At 39.6% G+C, this 23,151-nt stretch overlaps 1 protein-coding gene across 9 annotated transcripts; it reads left to right on the forward strand.

Annotated features, from left to right (window-relative positions):
- The first annotated feature begins 57 nt into the window (after positions 1 to 57).
- On the forward strand, positions 58 to 19,747 carry dnmt3ba (DNA (cytosine-5-)-methyltransferase 3 beta, duplicate a). Of its 9 annotated transcripts, none has more exons than XR_011690905.1 (28): positions 58 to 2,097; positions 3,852 to 3,986; positions 4,164 to 4,309; positions 4,795 to 4,960; positions 5,084 to 6,816; positions 6,919 to 7,048; positions 7,246 to 7,305; positions 7,544 to 7,599; positions 7,881 to 7,895; positions 7,970 to 8,119; positions 10,028 to 10,090; positions 10,240 to 10,389; positions 10,479 to 10,586; positions 11,235 to 11,364; positions 11,827 to 11,943; positions 12,062 to 12,106; positions 12,191 to 12,270; positions 12,422 to 12,534; positions 12,693 to 12,876; positions 13,265 to 13,349; positions 13,589 to 13,734; positions 13,907 to 13,997; positions 14,116 to 14,264; positions 14,367 to 14,452; positions 14,570 to 14,639; positions 15,042 to 15,160; positions 15,947 to 18,503; positions 18,586 to 19,747. XR_011690905.1 is itself a non-coding variant. In XM_071477109.1 (28 exons), exons 3-28 carry the CDS (start codon positions 3,863 to 3,865, stop codon positions 16,086 to 16,088), a joined length of 4,458 nt encoding a protein of 1,485 aa, XP_071333210.1. In that variant the 5' UTR covers positions 58 to 1,188; positions 1,308 to 2,097; positions 3,852 to 3,862; the 3' UTR covers positions 16,089 to 19,747. The 9 variants fall into 9 exon arrangements, 8 of the variants coding, with proteins under 8 accessions (XP_071333210.1, XP_071333211.1, XP_071333209.1 ...); XM_071477109.1 differs by having other exon boundaries at positions 58 to 1,188; positions 1,308 to 2,097; positions 15,947 to 19,747; XM_071477110.1 differs by having other exon boundaries at positions 58 to 1,188; positions 1,308 to 1,394; positions 15,947 to 19,747.
- The last annotated feature ends 3,404 nt before the right edge of the window (positions 19,748 to 23,151 follow it).

Raw genomic sequence — 23,151 nt, forward strand, 5'->3', positions numbered from 1 at the left:
CTGCAAGTTGGTCCAACCATAAGCCATTTTTTCAGCACTGCTCAATGGGGGGGGGGGGGGGGGGGGGCAACATAACTTTATAGGTATGGTGGATATGCAGCCCTCTGTGTTGTGGACATTTGTTTCTTAGAGTACTTTAAATTTGAGTATTTTTAAAGACTAAAACAGGTTTATAATTACTTTTTTCCCATTAGTTAATGAGTGCAATACTTACAGTGCAGTTGATAGGTTATCCACACTCAATAAACAGTGACCTGGTCCATTTATGGTTGAATGAAAATACTGGTGTTATTGTTGCCTTAAACAAAACAGCATGTTACTCATATACAAAAGCAATCATTATATTTGTTGTAACGAGGTTAGGTTTATTAGGATCCCCTCAAGCCTGTTGTTTACACTGTTACTTCCGGTAGATTTATGAAAAGTTGAGCACAAGTGTTGACGCAAACTAGCATAGGGGAGACTTCCGGTTTTATCAGGAGACAGACATTTCAGTTGGACCGTGTACTGTAATGGCTTCACTTATGTGCTGGCGATTTCTAAAAAAAAAAAAAATGGCGAGTGTAATAACTATCCTCTTAATCGCTAAGTACTGTCACTGTCCATCACCGGGCGATGCCGTTTAAGCTTCGCCGTGAGAAAGTCGTCTTTCTCTGGATCGTTCCATGTTGTAGCACCCCTCCCACCTTGCTGCACCGGTTGATCGCCATTACAGCACAGTGTGGACAGGCTGGAGCCGCAGGAAGGAGGCTTGACACCAAGGCTACAGCCGTTGAGACACAGCCGCCATTACTCCGTGTTTATGAAAGCTGAACTCTGCTTTTCAGTGTTAGTTACCATTATCGACCATAGCACAAAGTAAGCAGATAAACCAAAACTGGTAGGGTGCTTCGGCTAGCTTATAACATGACATTTGTTTTCACCTATAGAACACTTCTTCCCATTTTAGGAATATTTATGGCCAATTTTCATTCACCCAGATCATAGAATATTAATTTTGGATCGCCATTATAATGTTACAACACAGTACGGACAGGCTGGAGCCGGAGGAAGCAGGCCCCGCAGCGACTACTACAGCCGTTGAGACACAGCCGCCATTACTCCGTGTTTATGAAAGCTAAACTCTGCTTTTCAGTGTTAGTTACCATTATCGACCATAGCACAAAGTAAGCAGATAAACCAAAACTGGTAGGGTGCTGAGATTTGTTTTTACCTATAGAACACGTCTTCTCAAATTAGGAATATTTATGGTCAATTTTCATTCACTCAGATTATAAATCAAAGGTTAGCCTACACTGTGGTTCTAGGGCAAAGAAACTGCGACCTTTAGAGGAGGCTAAGCTAGCGGTTGTACCATTCTGCTAGCAGCCATGTTTGTCGGTCAGCTGGAAATTGTAAGGGACATTTTGCCTGCGACTAACATAACATTGGGGTAGTAACTGGCAAACCTGGGCCGTTGAGAGAGACTGTTTTCGGCGAGAAACTGAAGTTTCCACTACATTTGGTTAGCGGTGCTACATTGGCGGACTGAAAATCGGTGGTGAGGCCATACTTGGTCAGGCATATAGCCGTTTGACTCGCAGCCATATTGGCGACCAACTCAAGATCGGCGAGTATCTGTTTCGCATTACGCCTTTTTTTTTTTACTAATAAATTTTGAGAATGGGCGACATAGTGATACTAGCTTAGACAGCGGTTCATTTTCACAAAAACTGACAACTGTCGAGTAGATTAATTTAGAACTACAACAGCCATATTTGTCGGCCAACTGAAAATAGTTGGGAGGTGGTGGTGGTGGTGGTGGTGGTGGGGGGGTTCCTATTAAGTTAGTGATATAACCTTACACCTGGCAAAATCGGCGAGATATGTTTTTTCTTTGCCTGATTGAGTACGTCTGCGGAGGGGTCCGGTTTGTAGACCCCCCCTACAGTTGAGTAGCTAGCGGCCCCACAGTGGGACAGCCTCCCGTATCTGTCGTCAAATGGATCGGTCCCGGTAACGCGTACGTCACAACAGCCGGTCTGCCAATCGTCAAACGTGCTTTCTGATGAGGCTAAAGTCGGGGAGTTCATTTGTGCCTATAGGGGAACGGCCGAGGTAAGTCACTCATGATATCATCTCCATACAGAAACAGCCGTGTACATATTCTGTTCAGACTTAGCCCCGTAAAGAGGCTTTCCGGGTGATAAACACAGCGTAATGTTGAAACGATTTTTATCGACCCGGGTTGTCTTAAATCCAACCTTCTGCAGCCGCACAACACAAAGACCGGCTCATGCAAACCCACGGCCATAACAGCAGATGTGAGCCGAGCAGGTCCTGCCTTCCTATCAGTGCTATTGTAATAGTGCAGTTGACTTAGTTTCTTTGCGGGTTGCTGTAATGACGTGCATATGCGCGGGTTTGTCGGCTGTAATTACGTTTACTTGAACGGACGTTTGAGTGAATTAGCTTTTTTTTCTTCAATCCGAGGATAAAACATAAAAGAAATCTCCCCACATGTGCAGCCAAGGCTATAGCTGCTGCTCTGTGCATGTAAGCGAGAAATACTGCAGGCGGACCCCGACGAGAGAAATGCACAGTGACGGTCGGCGTGTAAGTCACAGTACCACTTCCACTTGTGGTGCATTGTTTTCCTCCTAAGTTAAGCAACGGGGCTTGTGTTTGAGCTCCGGTTCCAGTTGTGCAGTGAAAGTTGTGCAGTGGGAACCTTCGCGGCAAAAATATAGGCAACGCGAGATTTCATTGACGCTCCCTATATGTTGAGGAGGAGGAGGAAGGGGAGGAGAGAGAGTGGCAGCAGCGTGGCTCAAGTGTGCTGTGCAGCCCATCTACAGCAAAGCTCTCAAAACACAGATGGCATTAAAACGGTCAGGTACACCAACAGATGCAAATGTGAAGATGATTCTTCACATGAAACCCTCGGCCTTTATCCTCCACAGTCAGTGAGACAATAGGGGATTAGGCAACCCATTCACTGGCCTAGTCTCACTCACCACCCCCACCCCTAGAAGTCAGCAGTGGGATGGGGGTACATACTAGCTTTGGCGACACTGACAGCTGTTTTTCTAATGAGTAACAAGTTTTGAAAGGGCATAGATGACAGAAAAGCTAAGTTATACATACAACATGTACTGTATGTCAGTATTGTGTGAGTAATATAGTTGAAAAACCTACAGTTATGGTCGTGGTTAAACACAGGATCCAAAAAATATGTATCACAAATAAATATATTACAAATAAAAACACTAGCTGTAAATAAAGGATTGAATTGTTAAAGTTAATTGGGTCATTTCTCTCCCTTATGTCATTAAATGCATCTACAGTTCGGCTATGTAGGTAATTGTCAGCTCTTATTAAACAAAAATGCAATTCAAAACAATTCACACTCAAAACACTCTAACAAATACACAAATTCAGTTCATAAGGGGAAGAAGTCCCTGTCACTTTGTTCTGATCTCTGATATGATTTGCATGGTATAACTTCCTGTGGCAGCAGTTGGGTGTGGTGGTTTAAGGTAAAAGCATATTTGCCTCTCATTCTCTCTCTCTCTCTCACACACACACACACACACACACACACACACACATCAATGACAGCAATCTACGTTTGAAGATACTGGCCTAACCACCTGGTGCAAATTGGGGTTTCAGTGTCTTGCCCAAGACCACTTTGACGTGGACAGGATGAGCCACCACACAGTCAATCTGTACAACATATTGAGATTTTATGGTTGTTATAGAAATGATAGGCTGTGTATAGGATAACACTGAAAAATATATAGATAATAATAATGTTAGATGAGCTGATAATTAATTTTATAATACTCAGAATTTGTTTTCTTTCTTAGAGAGCTGCAAGATGGCAACTGCAGTGATTAAGACTCCAAAATCCTCCCATATTAAACCCAGCCGCTTTAATTTGGTGACCTGGATCAACAACCTGCTGAAGGCTGACTTCAAAGATGTGCGGGAGATGGGTTCAGGTGATTCATCAGTATGAGCAGACCTAATGCAGTTTTTCCATACACTTGCTTAGCCCACTTTAATTATGTCAAGCCACTACAACCTATGAATGCATAGGTTTCCACTTTGGAAGCACGGCTGTGTATAATCGCACTCATCCATGCTGCTGTGGCCCTAATTTGTGTATGATCCTACAGGCGCATGTCACTGTCAGATCATGGACTGGGTTATGCCTGGTTCTGTTGACATGACGAAGGTGAAGTTTGATGCACAAGGTGAGGAGGACTATAAGCACAACTTCAGTCTCCTCCATGAAGCCTTCAGCAAGAGCGGTATCACAAGGGTATATACTTTTTCTCTAGTGAAGTAGCATTACAACCCTTTTTTTGTTTTCACTATTGTGTTACATTTCTTGAAGGGGGAGAAGATAGTTAGAAGATAGGAGTTTCTAGAATCTATCCATTATGGGCAGTGCAGGGACCAGGCCAGTGTTTTTGCATGCTATGTATATTATATTGTGCATTAGTTATGATATTGTTATATGATACAATGCAAATGTAGCAGGTACTTCCTGGAGTCTCAACTGATTTGTTTGGCAACTGAACAGTAACGACAAAGACTGTAGGGAAATTTACTTTAAATAACTGACCTCAGATTCCTTCTTTACTATGAAAGTACAATTATGTTTACTCAAGTGTAGCTGTTTTTTTTTTTGTTTGTTTGTTTTCAAATGATGGATACCCATTTTTGGAACCAAATGTTATTTCACAATAGTGTATCCATATTGTTTAATGTGGAAGTTATATAAAATTCTTTGTCTTGATTTAGACCATCCCAGTTGAGGAGCTCGTAAAAGGAGATTTTAAAAGCAACTTTGAAATCATGAAGTGGTTCAAAGTTTTCTACACAGAAAATGTGAAAAGTAAAGAATACGACCCTGTGAAAGCTCGGGACAGCCATGATATCAGCCCTATTGTGGTTTGTTCTCAGTCAGGTAAATACAACTTATTGTATTTTTTATATTTTCTTTCACTGTGATACTTAAATAAGCAGGGTATTGTGTTTCAATCATCACATGAACAGTGCTTGTGCAGTAATTATTTTTTCTCTTTATCAGGGAGCTCTAAATTGGAATCAGACACAGAAGAGAATGGCACCGAAATAAATAAAAAACACCCCTATAATGAAAAGTGGAAGGAAATTTTTTGCTGGGCTGAGCGTAGTACTCTTGGAGACCACTACACCTACTGCCGTACTTGTGCCAGAAACCTGAACACATTTCATAAAGGCCTCTTTGAACTTAAGCGACACGTGGAAACAAAAATACACAAGAAAGAGGTTCAAAGTTCCAGGAGAGCTGGTATAAAAATCCAGCGCTCTGAACTGCCTTGTAGCGATGCAGCTATCCGATTTATCCACAAACACTGTTACAATGGCTCTGCCAAAGGTGAACAGGTGTTTAGACATTTTGCACGCTGCAAGCTGGGGCTGCAGTACCCCAAAGATATTACATCTGTTTGCCAGCACACTCCTTACTGTGTATACATTTATGGCGGGGTATCAGTGGGAAAGGATGAGACCATCTCTGTGGTCCTTGTTGGGTTTTTTGATGTTGAAGCCTGCAGGCACTGCATCCGGTTTCTGGATGCTCTTCAGTCAGTGGATGGTGCAGGAGATCAAGCATCTGCAGCAGTGGGAGAGACCTTGAAGAAATTTGGGTTACCCGCAGATAACCTTGTCGCTGTGCATTTCAGTGGTCATGGTGTGCCCTCGGAGCAGATTAGCTCACAGCTCAGGGAACTCAACCCCAACATAATAGTCTTAGGAGGGCTCTACACCATCGCTGATGCTGCTTGCCTTGCTGGGGTTAAGCAACTCTCCAATCAAGCTCAAGAGCTGATGACAGACATCCATGCCCACTACTCCTCCAGCTCTACGAAGAACGACAACCTCAAGGCACTTTTTGGCTCAGATATTACTGTGGACAGTCCAGCATTTTGTATCAACACCAGCTGCCTTAACTTTTGCCAATTAGTCACAAAAATGTTGGAAATTTGGACAGATCTTGTGTTGTACTTCAGCTCTTGTGACAAGGATGATGACAAAGCCAAGTTAATCTGCTCCCAGCTGCAGGATCCCAAAGTCAGGGCAACATTTATGTTCCTGGAGCAGGCCTTAAAGCCACTGCACATTTTCCAAAAGCATCTGCAAACACAGGAGGGAGGTACCCGAGCTGATTTGGTGCTCATCCTAGAGGAAGCCAGTAACCTGCTGTCCACCTACACCTTGAACTTTCTTCATCCTCAGGCTGTTGTTCGCTTCCTCAAGGAACGCGATGCCCAAATCCTTAAGAACAAGAAATTCCACCTGTCAAGCCCTGAACTCAATCTGGGCGGGAAAGCTGTGGAAGACTTCCTGAATGAGTCCGTGGCAGCAGAGGCAGTGCCACTGTTAAAAGAGGAGGTGCTGTCTTTCTACATCACACTCACAGGTTGCATTTCAGAGGAGCTACCTCTAAGCGATGGGTTGCTAAGGAGCATATCTCAGCTGCTGAATCCCCAGGGCAAGCTGAAAGTGACAGGGAAAGCAGTAGGGGAGCTTGGAACCAAGCTTGGAATTTGCAGCTCCCCTGAGGAGGTCAAACAGCTCACGAGTGAATTCCTTGAGTATCAGCTGGCTGAGGAGGGAAAAGGTGAAGACGGAGAGAAGGACCACTCAGCAAAGGTTTCGCTAGAAAAACATTGGGCCAGCGTACTGAGAGACACCAAACCGTCTGCCTTCAGAAAGCTTGTTTTGACCCTGCTGTCTCTCCCCTGCCCACCACTTGATGCTCCGCAAGTTTTTACGCAGGTATGTAAATCCAGGAGCTGCTTCGGCATCTTTTGTCATTGCTTGTGTTTAGTTTTTGCATGTGTAATTAATTTGGTGCACTTGGTGTATTTGCTGTTTCAGGCCTTAGAGAATGGGGATGTTGCATTGTTCTCTGAAAGCGAAGCCTTGACAGAAAGTGAGTGTGACGACATATCGGACAGCACTTTCTCTGACAGCACCAGCAACAAAGACCCCCCATTTTACACTAAAGGTACGTAGACAGATAGTCTGTCAAATAAATTTAACAAATTAAAATTGCATCTAACTTTAATCACCTTTCATGAAATCATGACCGATGCATATGATGCATATGATGCATATCTACTTCTAATGAGGTGAAGAAGTGTACATGAAGTCACTGCATTTGATAATTTGACATGTTAATAATACTTTTATCTTATTATCTAGATCTTAATGGCCTTAACATGACATTGAAGCCCTGTGAAGTCCGCCTTACCAAGATAGAAAGTAAGAAAAACAATTTAAATTTTCTGTTTTGCATAATTTACATTTACATTAATGTTATTCTATACATTTGTTTTGTAAATTGGAATAAATTTTACTGTAGCTTTTCAGCAGAGAAATGGTTGGGGTTGCTGCCATCCCCCAGATTTTCTGATTCAAACACGTCAGAAGACAGTTACCAGCTCTCTGATCTTAACACTAAAACATACTGTGCTAAAATACTTTCTGTTCCCTTTAAAAGAGTTAAAGAATGGATACGGAGATATACTTGGAGAGAACGGTGCCTTACTGAAAGAGGTAACAGATATTCCTCTCTGCCCTTCTTTTGCTTCTCAATCTTCTACATCTTCACGGAAAAGACGCAACTTGGATTAAAAAGTTTAGATTGTCAGTGACAAATTTGACCATAAATCCTGTCAGCTAGACTTAATAGCTGAAACCGCAATCATGTTTTCCTTCATTTGAAATTCTAAGTTGCTGCTTTTTTAAAGTGAATCCTCCACTCGTCAGTCCCTCCCAAGTACTAACACTCTATTGTCCTTGCTCATTCGTTGCACCCCTGGTATGATGAGGTGCAGTTTGCCTATATGGAGGTATGTGAATGTTTTGAATAACATTTGCATGTGCACGATATTTGAGTGTGTAATGAGAGTGTGTTGTCTCTCAGGGGACCAGTAGGGGAGGTTTTGGCTGGGAGAGCAGCTTGCGCCAGAAGCCACAGGCCCGTACAGTGTTTCAGGCTGGTGCTAGCACCTGGGGCAAACCCGTAGGTCTTGATAAGGACAGCAAAAAGGGTCTGGAGTCCCCAGATGAGGTGGTAGGTATACTCAAGTATACTACCAGAATACCCCTGTAATGAGATAGGCCTCTTTGCTCTCAAAAATGCTACTAGATTGAACAAAATCAGTATTTAATGGTTTACCCTGCAACACGTCAGCATCCTGCACAATGACAATCATAAGTGTGGTTGGGACGAGTATTTCATCAAAGTGTTTTAAATATCACACCAGGTCTAGGTTTACCTTCAACAATTTTAAATAAGTTTAAATAACAACACTAAATTCCAGCTAAAAAAGAATTAGATTTATTACATACTATTACAATTTGCTATTGAGTTAAATTACCAGATATTTAGAAGATTTAGTAAATTTAGTAAATTATCTACTTAAATAAGCATGAAATTTAATTTTCCTCAATTAAATTTCATTTACAAAAGTTTACGAATATATTTTCTTACGCTCATAGACAGTCACATTTGTTTCAGTCAGTCTCATCAGACCTGTAGTTAACACTGTTGCTACAGCAAGCCATTGTTGCTCGGAAGCTCAACTCATACTGAGCAAGTGCCAATTGTAGTATCAAGTCTAGGTCGAAACCTGTGATTTGGCTGCTCCGTGGTGTAGGCTACTCACAGTCTGCTGGTGTCAGCCGGTTCCAGCCCCTTATCTGTTTGCTTCTGTCCTCCTCTCTGTTCTCACACAAACAGTATTTAAATACAGTCAAATTCCCAATACAGATGTTCATTTTTACATGTTTTCCTGTTTCTGTTGTCAGACAACAGAACTAGTACAGAATAGTCACTTGTTAAGCCAACATGTCAACCAGCAGTCACTTCCAAGCTGCTGCTCCACGCTGCTAAAATCCTTATTTTATAAACTTGATGTTGTCAGACAAAATGACCAAACACATACGTTAAATACAAAGACTGTGCTGTTATTTTGACTATATTTACTTTTGAAATCATCACTCTGAGAGAAAGTTAGAGCCCCATTCACGTTAGCTGTGATGCTGTCTACATAGAGAGGTGTGTCTGTGGACTGTCTGACTTCGAGCTCGCAGGGCAATACTGGCGACTTTCTTCTACGAAAAGTAGCTAAGGTTTGTCCAAAACATCCCTTGATTTATCGCGAGGTGTTTTTTTTTTTAAGTTGCTAAAGGGGTTTGAAATGTCAGTTAATCTGCTCATTCACACCACATCATTTTCGAAGAGCCACGACTGACCAGGAAACTCGGAATACCAGGAAATAACATCACTCTGCCGGCTGCCGAATGAGTGACTTTATGTTGTATTTGGCTGACCAATTGTGTAACTTGACCAACTGATAATGAAAATAATATTTAGTTCCCCCCTTAGCTGTATTTGTGATATTTAAGGTTACATTTATTGTAAAAATGGAAGCATATCTGTTGAGAGACGATTGTTGGCTGTCAAAAATGCTTCAAAAACAGTTTAATGAATTAAAAAATGAAAAATCAAAGCAGCTGTCAGAATTCGGTCCTACCTCTAACACACCTTCATTTCAGTGTAATAATTCGCTTTGTTCACCTTGCACCAAATAAGGAATTAAAAGTTGTATATGTAGGTGTATATGTACTCAAACTCCTGAGCGTCGTGCTGGCTCCCATCTTCAGATTCAATTCAAACAATTACTTTGAAACCACAGTGGAAAATACTTTTTCTTGTTGGATTTTTCCATTTTGCTGCTGTGAACAAAGCGAATGTTAATTTCTTCACAATGATGAGGGCCTGCCCAGCTTCTTGTTTTTAACAAATTCTCCACTCCATGTCATCTGATATTAAATATCAAACACAATGACGATTGCTGATGAAAGTGATTGGTGGTAAATTTAGAAACGCCTTTACCTAAACTTACCATCAAATACACAGGTCCTCACCCAAATTCCCGTTTACCTTCTTTCTCTTCTAAATGTGGTTGACTTTCAGACAGAAGGGTCGTCACCATCCAGTAAATCCACACCAAGAGCACGACGGAAACCCGCTTACCAGGTAATATGTTACAGTTAAAGGAAAAGCCCACAAGTCGAGTTATTAGACATCACGTCATAGTAAATATCTGTGTAAGATTTTGTATCTGCTTCTAGAAGAAAATGTAGTTTTGAATAATGTCTGCTGTTCATGTTTTCTGACATTTTCAGGATGGGAAAGGGTTTCTGGCAGGAGAGTTGGTGTGGGGGAAGGTGAAGGGGTTTTCCTGGTGGCCAGGGATGGTGATGCCTTGGAAAGCCAAGTTGGCTCCCCCGGGTATGCGGAGGGTGGAGTGGTTCGGAGACGGGATGTTCTCAGAGGTTAGTAGTACAGTGCATATGGTTGAGCTGCAGAAACACGTCATAGTTGTATTTTTTTTTTTTTACATTATCACTGCTCTCTGTTGCAGATCTATACCGAGGGTCTACTGCCATTTAGTGCCTTCACCAAGTGCTTCTGCAAAAATTCCTTTGCCAGCTTGCCCATCTACAAGGAAGCCATCTATCACATAATGGAGGTAAGAGACCAAAACTGTCACAAAATCAAAACATCTTGTACCACATCCTGTTGCTAAGGATTCATTTTTACCTGTGTAATTTCTCTTCCTACACATCTGCCCACCAATTTAAATGACATTCATGACATTGGTTCTGTAATGCTGTGTCTTGATTGACTCATAGAGGATAAAGTCAGTTCTCATCAATATGAACATCATAAATCACTGTTATTATTTATTTAAATTTCTTTATGATTGTGCTGAAACATATTCAAAATCTACTTTTATCTTCTTTTCTGCTGGGATTTAATCAGGTCAGTGAGAACATAACATAGTTGGTTGTTATTATCATATAATGGGTTATTTGAACCTTTGTCATATTTATTAGTTCTTAAATCACTGTTTTTATGTCTTTTGTTGAGCCAAAGGAAATCACAGCTTCATTAAACAACTGTCAACAGATTTTGAAACAAATAAATAAAGTGGAAAGCTTGACTGTTTTTATTTGACTGTGAAATGGTTTTTAATAGGATGAAATCAGAGGGTTTTCTGATTAGGGATAACATCAACGATGTGTCATGTATTATGGTGTCAAGCTGATTGCTCAGAATCACTTCAGGGAAACGTTTCACCAACGCACCAGAGTTTGACATCACCTGTATCGTGCAGTTGGCAGGTGAACGATGTGGGAAGTCTTTTGCTGAGGCAGAAGGAAAGAAAGAAAAAGAGCTGAAGTTGATGCTGGACTGGGCTTCTGAAGGATTTCTGCCTTCAGGACCTGATGGATTTGCACCTCCTGGTATATGCACTTTAATACATTCATCAAAAAGAACACACTGAACCAGTCCTCTCAAACACACAATGGTTTATCCAAAATATTTTAGAGCTGTCTTGAATTCATCAGGGAGCGCAGATTTATAAATAGATACAGTACGTGATTTTACATTTTTCGTCATGACTAGTTTTACAACCCTGTACTGAACTGGTGAAAATCTGAAAACTGATGCACAGTCAGCTCTGTCACTTTTACATATAGTAGGTCCTTACTGCTCCATCAGCTCAATCAATTCCACTTCACTTTGAATGGCCAAGCATCCACAGTCAGTAGAATTTGTTTTCCATATAGCATAAAAAAGCACTTTGTGTCAGTGACACAACATATAGTCATATAGTCAGAGCTGCATTTATAATAAGGCAGTGGTTCTAAAACCATATTTGTTTTTTTCTAATGTCTTGAATTCATCTTTTCCTGATCTTCAAGATTCTGCTGTTCATCTCGACACTTCTGACTCTGCGCAGTCCGACTACCAGCCTCCACCAAAAAGGAAATATGTTTTTAAAAATAAGGCAAATGCACCTGTCAACACCTATAGCAGAGGTATGTATTATTTTTGTCCACATTTTGTTTAATCTAACTCTCATGAGATCCTTATCCTTATTCTTTATCCTTATTATTTTTTCCTGTGTGTGATTTGTTTTAATATTTGACTTTACAGAATCAATAATAGAAAAGGTCAAAGAGAAAGGCAAAACAATTGAAGGTAAGTTTTGTGTCGGTATGGAAGAAGTTATTTTTAAAACCTTTGATATACATACATTTTCAAGTTAATGGTTTGTTATTTCAGATTTTTGTTTGTCTTGTGGATCAACTGAGATTGAAGTGCAGCACCCATTGTTTGAAGGTGGTCTTTGTCTAAAGTGCAAGGTAATCTAACAACCCATCCCTATCTTTGTCGACTTCAATGTGGTTTGCTTTACTCCATTCCAGCCCAGTTTGTGAATGTCTAACCTCCATCTGAAACACAGCTGCCATTAACACCCCAGATGCTGCAAAACATCATTGTCACTGTTTGCAGGAGAACTTCACAGAAACGCTGTTTCGCTACGATGAAGACGGCTACCAGTCGTACTGCACCGTGTGCTGCGCCGGGTTAGAGGTCATTTTGTGCGGCAACACCAGCTGCTGCAGGTAAACGCTGCTCAGATGGTGTCTCTCACAGGCCAGCCACTGTTTATCAATGCAGCTGTATTTGTTATGCTGAAATAGCTATTTGTACCCATGAAATTACATACAATTATCACTGAATTACTCAGATGCTGAAAAATGTAAAAAAAACCCTCTCTCAGATGTTTCTGTAAGGACTGTCTGGAGATCCTGGTGGGTCCGGGAACCTTTGACAAGCAGAAAGATGTTGATCCCTGGAGCTGCTACATGTGCCAGCCGTCACAGTGTGAAGGAAACCTCAAACTCAGACCAGACTGGAGCGTTAAGGTTCAAGACTTCTTCGCCAACAACAGCGCCATGGAGTTTGTACGTATCCTACTCTTCCTTCTTGTACATATTTCTAGTTCACATGTTGGACAGTTCAGGGAAAATCCTCAAGTCTACACATTTCTAAAAGAAATAAATAAATAATGCTTTTATTAATGGAAATACTATCGTAAAGCTCATCACATTCAATGTTTCTTGAGGTTTACAGAGAAATGTTTATTCAGCTCTATGGTCACTTTGAGGCTGAACTTTATTTTAACTTAATGTGAAAATTACTAGTCTCTGATTCTCAACACTCTTACCAGGTAGCTCAGCTGGTCTGACAGTTTGCAGGTGCATAACAAGTGTTTCCTGCTGCTACTCCTGCTGTTAAATAACTAATTGGTGCAGTGATGCTGAAAGTTGTCTATTTATATTTTTATCACAGGAGCCTCACAGAGTTTATCCCTCCATCCCTGCTGATCAGCGCAGACCAATCAAGGTGCTCTCCCTCTTTGATGGAATTGCAACAGGTCAGTTCATCACGTTGTGCACTAGTCATCTAAACCCTGGCTTTATTTTTTATGACAAACTCATCCAATCTTTGTGATTTTTGGAATATACATACTACTGGAGAGGAGCCTTCAGTCAGAGTTGATTGAACCAAAAAGTACATGTTTAATGGGAAAACAGTAATGGAGTCTATCGTGCATGAAATTTGTAAATTCCTTTAATCAGTAACCTGGCTTTAACTGCTGTGACATCATCACAGGATACCTGGTGCTCAAAGACCTGGGCTTCAAGATCGAGCGCTACATCGCTTCAGAGATTTGTGAGGATTCGATTGCTGTGGGGATGATCAAGCACGAGGGAAAGATCGAATACGTCAATGATGTTCGCACCGTCACAAGGAAACATGTGAGTACGAGCTGCAGTAAAATTATTCCTGAAACACAAACCACTGAAAACTAATCTGAGGCCACCTTTAACTGTGCAGTCATTCAGTCTGTGAGTCAAAGTTCAGACCAGAGAGGCTAGAAAATATATAAAAACATGAACTGAACTGAAGCTCTGTAACTGGGTTTTGCAGCTGGCTGAATGGGGTCCATTTGATCTTCTGATTGGAGGCAGTCCTTGCAACGACCTGTCCATGGTCAACCCTCTTCGAAAAGGATTATTTGGTATGCAGCTTCCAAACTTCATCAAATAAGGTCACTATAGGTTACAGCATCATGCACACACATAAATCTGTCTTCTTTAATAGCTCCGTCTGTTTATCTGTCTGTGTTTGTCCTGCAGAGGGAACTGGGAGGCTCTTTTTTGAGTTCTACCGCATTCTGACCTTGTTGAAGCCGAAGGAGGACGACGACCGTCCGTTCTTCTGGTTGTTTGAGAACGTCGTTTTCATGAGTGCCAACGACAAATCAGACATCTGCAGATTCCTTGAGGTGATTGATTATTGGTGAAAGTATCCTGTCAGCCAGGGGCAGGGATCAGGCTGCATCATGTTTTACTGCTCATTATTTGAATCCTCCCTTTTGTTTTTCCAGTGTAATCCGATTCTCATTGATGCGGTGAAAGTCAGTCCTGCTCACAGAGCACGATTGTTTTGGGGAAATCTCCCTGGCATGAACAGGTACATACTAATATACAGTTTTATTCCTTTCTTAATGCAGATTCTCTCACTGAAAGACAAAATTCATTCGTTAAATAAAACTTGTTCAGTTTTCTTGCTTTCTTTCTTTCTGTTTAGGCCTCTCGCTACAGCTTTAGATGACAAAGTGGCTCTTCAGGATTGTTTGGAGGTCGGGCGCATGGCAAAGGTAGAAGCATTTATTTTGCTGTGTGTAAAAAAGATTTTAACCTGAAGTGTCACAACCACCAGATCCACAGCCACAGCTGATCGGATGGATTGATCCATCCATCCGTTAATTTTATGCCCTTTATTCATGTTAACTCACATAATTATAATATAATTATCGTTGTTATCTACCACTGGGAAGCTCTGGAAAAATGTATGAAGATAAATAACTCCTGGTTTTCCATCATCCTTTCATACTTTGGTCACTATGATCAGGAAGCAGGTATTAAATTGTATTCTATGTGGTTTTAAATAAGCTGTATAAAGTCCTACAGAGACTGAATAATTGTCTTCTCCCAAAACTTGAGTCTTAAAATTGTGAAACAACACAAACCTGTTTCTGATTTGTCTTCCCTTCCTGCAGTTTGACAAAGTCCGCACCATCACAACAAAGTCTAACTCCATCAGGCAGGGGAAGATGGGACCACTACCTGTCACCATGAATGGCAAGGAGGACTACCTGTGGTGCACCGAGATGGAACAGTAATTATTTCTGAAATTACCATTTTCTTGTAAACGTATTGTTTGCACCACAGTGTAATCTCATGTTTAGTATTCATTAAGTAAAGCACTGTGTCTACAGCTGCTGTGCTCCACAGTCCCAGTGCACATTACTACGAAGAGGCTAAAATGAGAACTGACTCTATGAAACCGTTTAGCCTGATTAGTCACATATTTCAAACTACGCAGCCCTCCACCAGCACTACCTGCTGTTCACATTAGCAGTAAGAGGGAGGATGGCAGACGACTGCATTGATTTCTCTGGTCTCATTTTTTCAAAACTTCAATAAGCGTTGTGTCGTCAGGACTATTTAATTTTATTTTGATTTTAGATTTGTTTCCAGGGAGATATTATGAAGTTTGTACTTCTCTGTTTCACTTGAAATATTTTGTCATAGAAGCTATGTAGAAAAGCATGAAACAGACTCCAAACTAGAGACAATGTGGGTTTAGGGCAAGTCCTGGTAGGTTGGTGTATATTTATACCATATCCATCTGTCTGTCTCTGTATGTTGCTATCTATTAAAGGCAAAATGCAAAAAAGAAAAGATGCTGACATTTTCTATAAACAGAGGAAAACTGCTCTGGCTGGTTTTCACAAGTGGAAAAGTCCACTTCTGGATCTTGACCTTGTGTCATTTCTCTCATGCAGTACACTGAGGAATATTTTCAGCTGGGCTTTAGAGTAATGTTTCAGTACACATATCAAATCCTCTATCATGTGTTGTTTTGTGTCTTAAGCATTTTCCATGTGGTTGACTCTTACAGGATCTTTGGCTTCCCCAAACACTACACGGATGTGAACAACATGGGCCGGATGCAAAGGCAGAAAGTCCTAGGCCGCTCCTGGAGCGTCCCCGTTATCCGTCACCTCTTCGCCCCACTGAAGGATTATTTCGAATGTGAATAACAACTGTGAAGTGAATCATCACGTCAGAGCAGCAGTGGTACTCCACTGCCTCATCCTGCCCTGCATTACTAGTTAGTTCAAACTCTCCACCCTTTCCCTGAAAGACTTAATGTAGTTTATTTACTGTTTGAGTTTTAGAAATGTTTCACTCATGAGCTCTTTTAATCCTGTGAGTTGTCGCTCATCCACCATCCACTATCACCAGCAGGCACCGACACTTTTCAGTTTTACTTTTCTCCAGGTTTCCTTTGATAAATGATGGTGCTGTGATCAAACAGTAATGTTTCTCAGAACATGGGCCTGTATCATGAAGTGAGATTAGACAGTTAGCCAGTTATCTTTGGGCTTAACTCAGGTTCTCCTGTATCACGAGGCTGGTTAACTTTAACTCAGTGTAAATCATCACGGTATCCTACTGCAGGATCAACACCGACAAAATGACGAGTAATAACGGCGAAATAGAGGCATTTTTGTAGATCAGTCGAATCACTTTGCATATCATGATATTTATGTCAGAGACGAAACAAACGTGAGATTAAAACAGGACCTTTAATAAACCGAGGTAGTTAACCAAGCTATCAACCCAATCAGTGGCAGTTAAGATAACTGTTTGTAATTCAACAGTTTGCTCAGGTGGAAATTAAAGAAGCTACAATTAATATTTTACATTAACAGTGGATGAAAGTACTGTGTATAATGTAAGAGAATTATCACCTGACTCAGCAACTTAGTGGAACATTTTAGCAACTTTCAGCTAATTGTTTTGGTTTTGCAGCAAGTAACTTAACTGTTTTGGTTCATTCTCATCACTCTCATATCTTAATATTTTATCAATATATACTGTAAGTACTGATAAGCAGCCTCATGATAACGGTTATACAGGATCACCTATCACAGACTCAGAGAAGCCAGGTAACCCAGCGGCTGAGGTCACTTTGTGATACAGGCCCCAGGTCTCTACCTCAACACTGATTTCTGGTTAAGAGTCTGCAGTTACATTTTTTATCTTTATTAATTTATGAAAAACTTAAAATGTGTTTTCTTTCTACATACATTTTATACTGTTTTATTGTGTAATCTTACCAGAGAAGTCTGTCCAAATCATGTTCATCATTAGCTGTGAATATTTTTATCATTTTTTAAATGGGTAAGGTTTTTAAATCCAGTTTTTAATACATTTCTATCCAAATTACACTGCTTTTACTGTGGTGCACCAGTGACTTTGTTAAAAATGGCCTCACTGGGTTTGTTTAGGTGCTAACATTTTACCTATTTTAAGGGCTGTTATTTCTACAAGACCAAAAATATTTTGCAACCACTCATTGAGAACAAACTGTAGTGTGTCTTCTGAATTGTCTTCTAATGTAGGAGACACATACCTGAAAGGAGCATAATGATGGTTTTGCACATTTGATCCCTTTAATAACAAAATGTGTGTTCTATAAAACAGAACCAGCCATTTTTCATAGGGTCCTAGGTTGAAACAGTTAAGGCACAGTTCTTTGTTGAAGTACAAAAGTTAAAAAGCTTTTATTATTGTGATTGCATTTTAAAAACAAGACCAACATTTAATCTTCCTCAGGGTCGAACAGTGACACAAACACACAGGTGAAAAATCTTAAGAACAAGATACCAATTAAAACCCAATACATGCTGCACATGGAAAGTTTTTTTTTGTTTGTTTTTTGGGTTTTTTTGGGGTTTTTTTCAAGCTATGTATATGATGGGGTTGCAACTAACGTTTATTTCCATTATTGATTGATCTGCTGATTATTTTCACGATTAATTGATTTGTCTTTAAAATTCCCAAAAAACTGAAAAAAGACAAAAAGGTGATCAAATCATCTGTTTTCTTTGAACAACATACGAAACTATAAAAATCCTGAATTTACTGTCACATAAAACTAAGAAAAGCAGCAAAATCTCACAAATGACAAGCTGGAATATTTGACATTTTAACTTGAGAAATTACTTCAAACATAAGTCAAATTATCAAAATAGCTATTATGTGTCTCTATTATGTGTCTCTCATGAATACAGCTAATAATGAATAGAAATGAAGAAAAATAAAATCAAGAAATCATGAAAAAATAAACAAATAATGATAAAATTACATTTTTTAAGAACTAGAGAAAAAAGTAAAGGAGATGCAAAGAAAAATGCACTAAATGTGCTTTGTGTTGGATTTCTGTGCAAGAGCATATAACGGCCACATTTATTTGATTAGTGATTAATTGTCATAAAAGTCATTTATCAAGCAAAAATACAAAAAATCTCATAGTTTCAGATTAAATTAAATTAAATTTTCAAATTAAATGTGAGAATATGCTGCTTTTCTTGGTCTTACAGCACAGTAATTTGTTGTTTGTTGAAGCTAAAATCTCAGTTTTATTTTGGTACTATTTTGGTAATCAAGTAATTGTTTCTTTTTTTAATTGTTTCATTTTTCAAGTGAAAATAGTTTAAAAGAAAAAAACATTTCTTTCTCAGTTTCCAGCTTCCCAAATGGCAGCATTTGCCGTTAACTGAATATCTTTGGACTTTTGATTGAACAAAACTTTTGAAGTCTTCATCTTGGACTCTCTAAAGTTGTGATGAGCATTTTTTTCAGTATTTTCTGAAAACTCGTAATCAGAATTAATAATGAAGTAGTTTGAAAAAAATAATTGTTAGAATAATTCATTATAAAAATAATTGTCAGCCTTGATTAAGTTTCTTAGTGGATGTTGGTTGGAGAAAAACATTTTCACTCTTCCCTGATATTTTACAGCCATCAATTAATTGAAAAAACAATCTGCAAATTAATCAAAGATGAAACTAATAGTTATTTGTATTACTGCTATACCCTCAATGTAAGAACTTGTTAATTAACAATAATGTCAGCAGTAATTTTTATTGTATGTATATATTGTAGGTGCATGTGCAAATCTCAGTGAGACTTGGCCCAACATTAATTTGGTGCTGCCTTAGGTTTGAAGCATTGTTTTCCTGTGGTTGACCATTCATTACTACTCACTGTATGTACTGTATCTGTCTCTGCTTGATGGACAGGCCTACAGCCAGATCAGACTGTTCTGACGTGGTCGACACCTTTACCTCATTGATTGTTTGGACTCGTTTCCTGATGGTGCTATGCTAATGGTGCTAACTTTGCATGTATGTTTTTGGTTTTGTCTTTTTTTTTTTTTTTTTTTTTTTTACCTCTTTTTACCTCTACCCTACCCTTAAATGGTGTTTGTTTTTATGAAATGAGAAAGTGAGATAGTGAAATATTAGTGTGATTTATTGTCTGATTCCTCGGTGAAAACAACAAGTGGCAAGCCAGGACGCAATGAATAAATGTACAGTCTCACCTGGTGCATGTTTTTAATGGGCAGACATGTTCTTTGTTTTTTGTTTTGTTTTGTTTTGTTTTCCCTTAAATTTCAATCATGTTCTGATTAATTCTGTCAAAAAAATGACACTTTCTGAGCCAAAAACTAAATCATCTAACTTTGACTCACCAATGATTAAACACACCTTGGCCCTTTTCTAAAATCATTATGTACATGTAGTTAACTCCAACTTCTAAATAATTTTGGAAATGTTGCTGCAGAACAACTGAAGCTCAGTGATGCTGCAACATCCGCTGATTAATAAAATCTGCGCTCTTGCAAATATCTGTCACTCTTGCTGTTTTAAAACGAAATTATATTTAACATGTTACAACTGAAATGGCCGATAATCCACCACCAGAGGTCAACATTGTTCACAACTCTGCTGCAGTAAACCAGTCGGGACTTACAGGTCAGCAATTTCATGTTGAGCCTCTCAGCCTCCAGGGAACCTGCATCCAGTCACAACTACAGCTGTTCATGATGGATGTGTTAGTGTGGGGGCAACAGTGACTTAATTTTTATTTCACCAGGATAATCCACCCAGTATCACTACTGTTTACAGGGAGCTCTATGAAGACAAATCAAACAGTTGGTACAGTCGGTTGATCAGGGGCATTGGTGCTCAGTTTGTTCCCTTTAGACTCTGTTGTTTAACTCATTTCTGATAGTGGCACTATAATACAACAGGCTGCTCTTGAACGCAGCATTTCAGAGATTCCCAGGAGGCATGGGTCCCTCCTCTCTAAAGCTTCTGACCTTATGTGACCATTAAAGGTCACTGGTGAAACCAAACTAATTAACACGGTTTCTCTCTAAATTAAATGTGAGACTGTTCACAACCTTTTTACTACAACATAGAATTAAATTTTATATCTTTTTCACAATTGTATTGGTTGAAGAATGATGGAAAACAATATGGCTATGGGCAATAAACAAATAAGGCCTAAAATTATTTATTAAACACATTAATTTATTGACAATTTCGTCATTGTAATAACTCAACAACAGCCAGGACTGGAGGCATTATTATTATATCTCAGTAACACCTTAAGGGAACGTCTTTAAATTTGGCACAAACATTAATTTGGACTCAAGGATGAAGTGATTAGGTTTTGGTGATCAAAGGTCAATGTGACCTTACAAAACACATTTGGCCACAACTCACAAATTCACACACTAATTATGACACAATTTAACTCAAATATCTATCAGGGTAAAATGAAGTGAAGACATTTTATATCCAAATAGTCAAAGGTCAACTTCACTGTGACGTCATCATGTAAGGGTTGTCTGAATATTAACCTCTGGTTATTATTTAATGCTGTAACTCAGGAAGGGGAGACAGTGACCATAGGCCGTACATTCAAGATTTCATTATTTCTCAGCTGGATATAACAATAATTACTAAAATTACATCAATTAACATGACCTGGAGTCTGAGTATGATGTGACTTTTAATGTTTTCTTGTTTGAAAGTCACAAAACTCAGTTAAAGGACTGTGAAAATAGACAAAACCACCACAAGGAGACACAGAACGAAAATGAGGAGACTCAAAACAACAAAGAGACTCAAAAAAAAAATCATGAAAAATAATCAAAAGAATGAAGACATAAATAATAAAGATAATAATGAAAATATGTTTTTTTTAAGAACTAGAGAACTATAAAGAAGAGATAATTGGAGGGGGGGGGGGGGGGCAAAGTTTAAGAAATCACTACCTGTTAAATTGATAACAAGGTGAATAATCCATACTGTCATTCAGGCCAGAATATTTAAACCTTCATTTTATAAATCCAAAATATCTCACAGTGTTGTCATCTAACCAACAAAGAGGCTCAGAAGAGACAAAAGACAACCACACAGACTGTTGCATTTGTGTTTCTTAGAGTCTTAGAGGAGTGAGGGGGCCTTACTTGTCCATGTCCAGGGGCCCTGTGTCTCATAATCTCACCATGCTGATGACAAATGGTAGAAAAAATTATGACTAATGTTATTATTTGAATCCAAACAACAGGTCATAAGCCATGTAGTTGGAATTTTTCATACTCTTTTATTAAAAATGATTTTTATGTACGCAGTGCCGTAAAGAGGGAAAGGTCACTTGGAAGACGATGCTATTTCCCAGGGTTTCAGCACCCTCTCCATCTGAGAGGGAGTGGGACTCTGGTTGCTCGGTTTTATGTCCAGTTTTATTGCCCCCGGCACTTCCTGTCCCTCCTGAATGAGCCGCATCACCTCGGCAAAGGAAAGCTGCTTTACCTCTGTCTCTGCCGACGTTTCAGCGGCCTGGTTTTTACTGACTTCAGAGTCTGGATCTGAAGGAGTCCCCTGGTCCGGCTGCCCCACTCTGCAGTCCGTCGGTGCCACACGAGGAGAAGCAGAGGCCCACTGTTTGTAGCTGGATCGGTCTATGGGCTCAACAAACCTGGTGATGGCAGAGGAGGGAGGGAAAATCAATTCAGGTTTACTTTTGATACTGAGGTTATTTTCATTTAATCTTCATTTCATCAAAAAGCCTAACTGGGTTTAAAATCTCTTTTTCAAGAGAGACCTGAGAACAAGATGCAATCACAAAGACACAATCGACAAACTAAGACAACTCAACTACACAATACAAGAAAGGATTAAGAAGAAACATTTACAACAATCATAAAATATATCAAATAATAAATGTTTTAAAATCTCAAGTAAAGGACTGAATGATTGTTTCACCTCTGAACGTATACAGGTTACATTTTTCCAGCACGACTTTATTCTCTCTGTTCTTAAATATTGAATGGTTTGGTGCCAAAGAAAATTAATTCTGTTTATCATTTCTCCCTGAAGCGCCATTGATTTTTATTTTTTATTTTTTGTGTGTGTCTTTGTGATTGCATCTTGTTCTCAGGTCTCTCTTGAAAAGGAGATTTTAATCTGTTTCATTAAATAAAGAAGAAATAAAAAATACTTTCAGTATCAAAAGTAAACCTGAAGTGCTTGACTTCAGGCTCCACCTCTGATGAGGGCTCTTTGCTTTATTTTAAAGGGTGAAAAAACTACAATCATGCACATTATAGCATATGTATTGTTTTGAATGTGATGTCTTCAGTGGTTCAGGTTCCTGCCTTTGAATTTCACTCCTGCGCATCACATTTTATTTTCATTATTATTATTATTATTATTATTATTATTATGTTTTCTCTTATGAAACGTATGAAAACAGAGAAATTAAACACTACATGCGTCAAAATAACTAACCTAACAAAAACAGAGCCATCCTGTGGATTGCTTGGAGGTGAAATTTCATACAGGTTATTTCTCACTTATCACACAACTAAATATTAAAAATAACATTAGAGAAGTTGAAGCTGCACAGATGTCCCACACCTGCTGTAAAAGAAGAGCTTCATGTCCTGCAGCCTGGCCCCGCCCCCGCCGCTGCTGCTGACCCCTGACCTCTTCAGTCCGTCCTGAAACCTCTGATCCGCCTCGAAGTCATAAGAGTCAAACCTCAGGAAAACAGACTCCATCTCAGCTCTGGTCTGTGTCCCCGAGTTTCTGTGATTCCTGCAAACACTGCAGCGGTTCCGGCATGTTTGTTATGTAGCATCAACGACCGCGGAATAAAGAGGGTTCACAGCCGAGAGAGAGCAGAGCGGAGCGGCGGCCGCAGCGCCTCCCCCGGCCAGAGTCAGTCCTGCAGCCC

The sequence above is a fragment of the Trachinotus anak genome, unplaced genomic scaffold (genome assembly GCF_046630095.1).
Source record: "Trachinotus anak isolate AG129_WGS33_773 ecotype Australia unplaced genomic scaffold, CSIRO_AGI_Tana_v1 ptg000004l, whole genome shotgun sequence".
NCBI lineage: Eukaryota > Metazoa > Chordata > Actinopteri > Carangiformes > Carangidae > Trachinotus > Trachinotus anak.

Excerpts from the sequence above, each read along its gene's own strand:
- dnmt3ba (XM_071477108.1), top strand. The coding sequence starts at position 3,863 with ATGGCAACTGCAGTGATTAAGACTCCAAAATCCTCCCATATTAAACCC. Across the intron at positions 3,987-4,163 it reads TGTGCGGGAGATGGGTTCAG|GCGCATGTCACTGTCAGATC; the intron begins GTGATTCATCAG and ends ATGATCCTACAG. Across the intron at positions 12,877-13,264 it reads ACAACAGCGCCATGGAGTTT|GAGCCTCACAGAGTTTATCC; the intron begins GTACGTATCCTA and ends TTTTTATCACAG.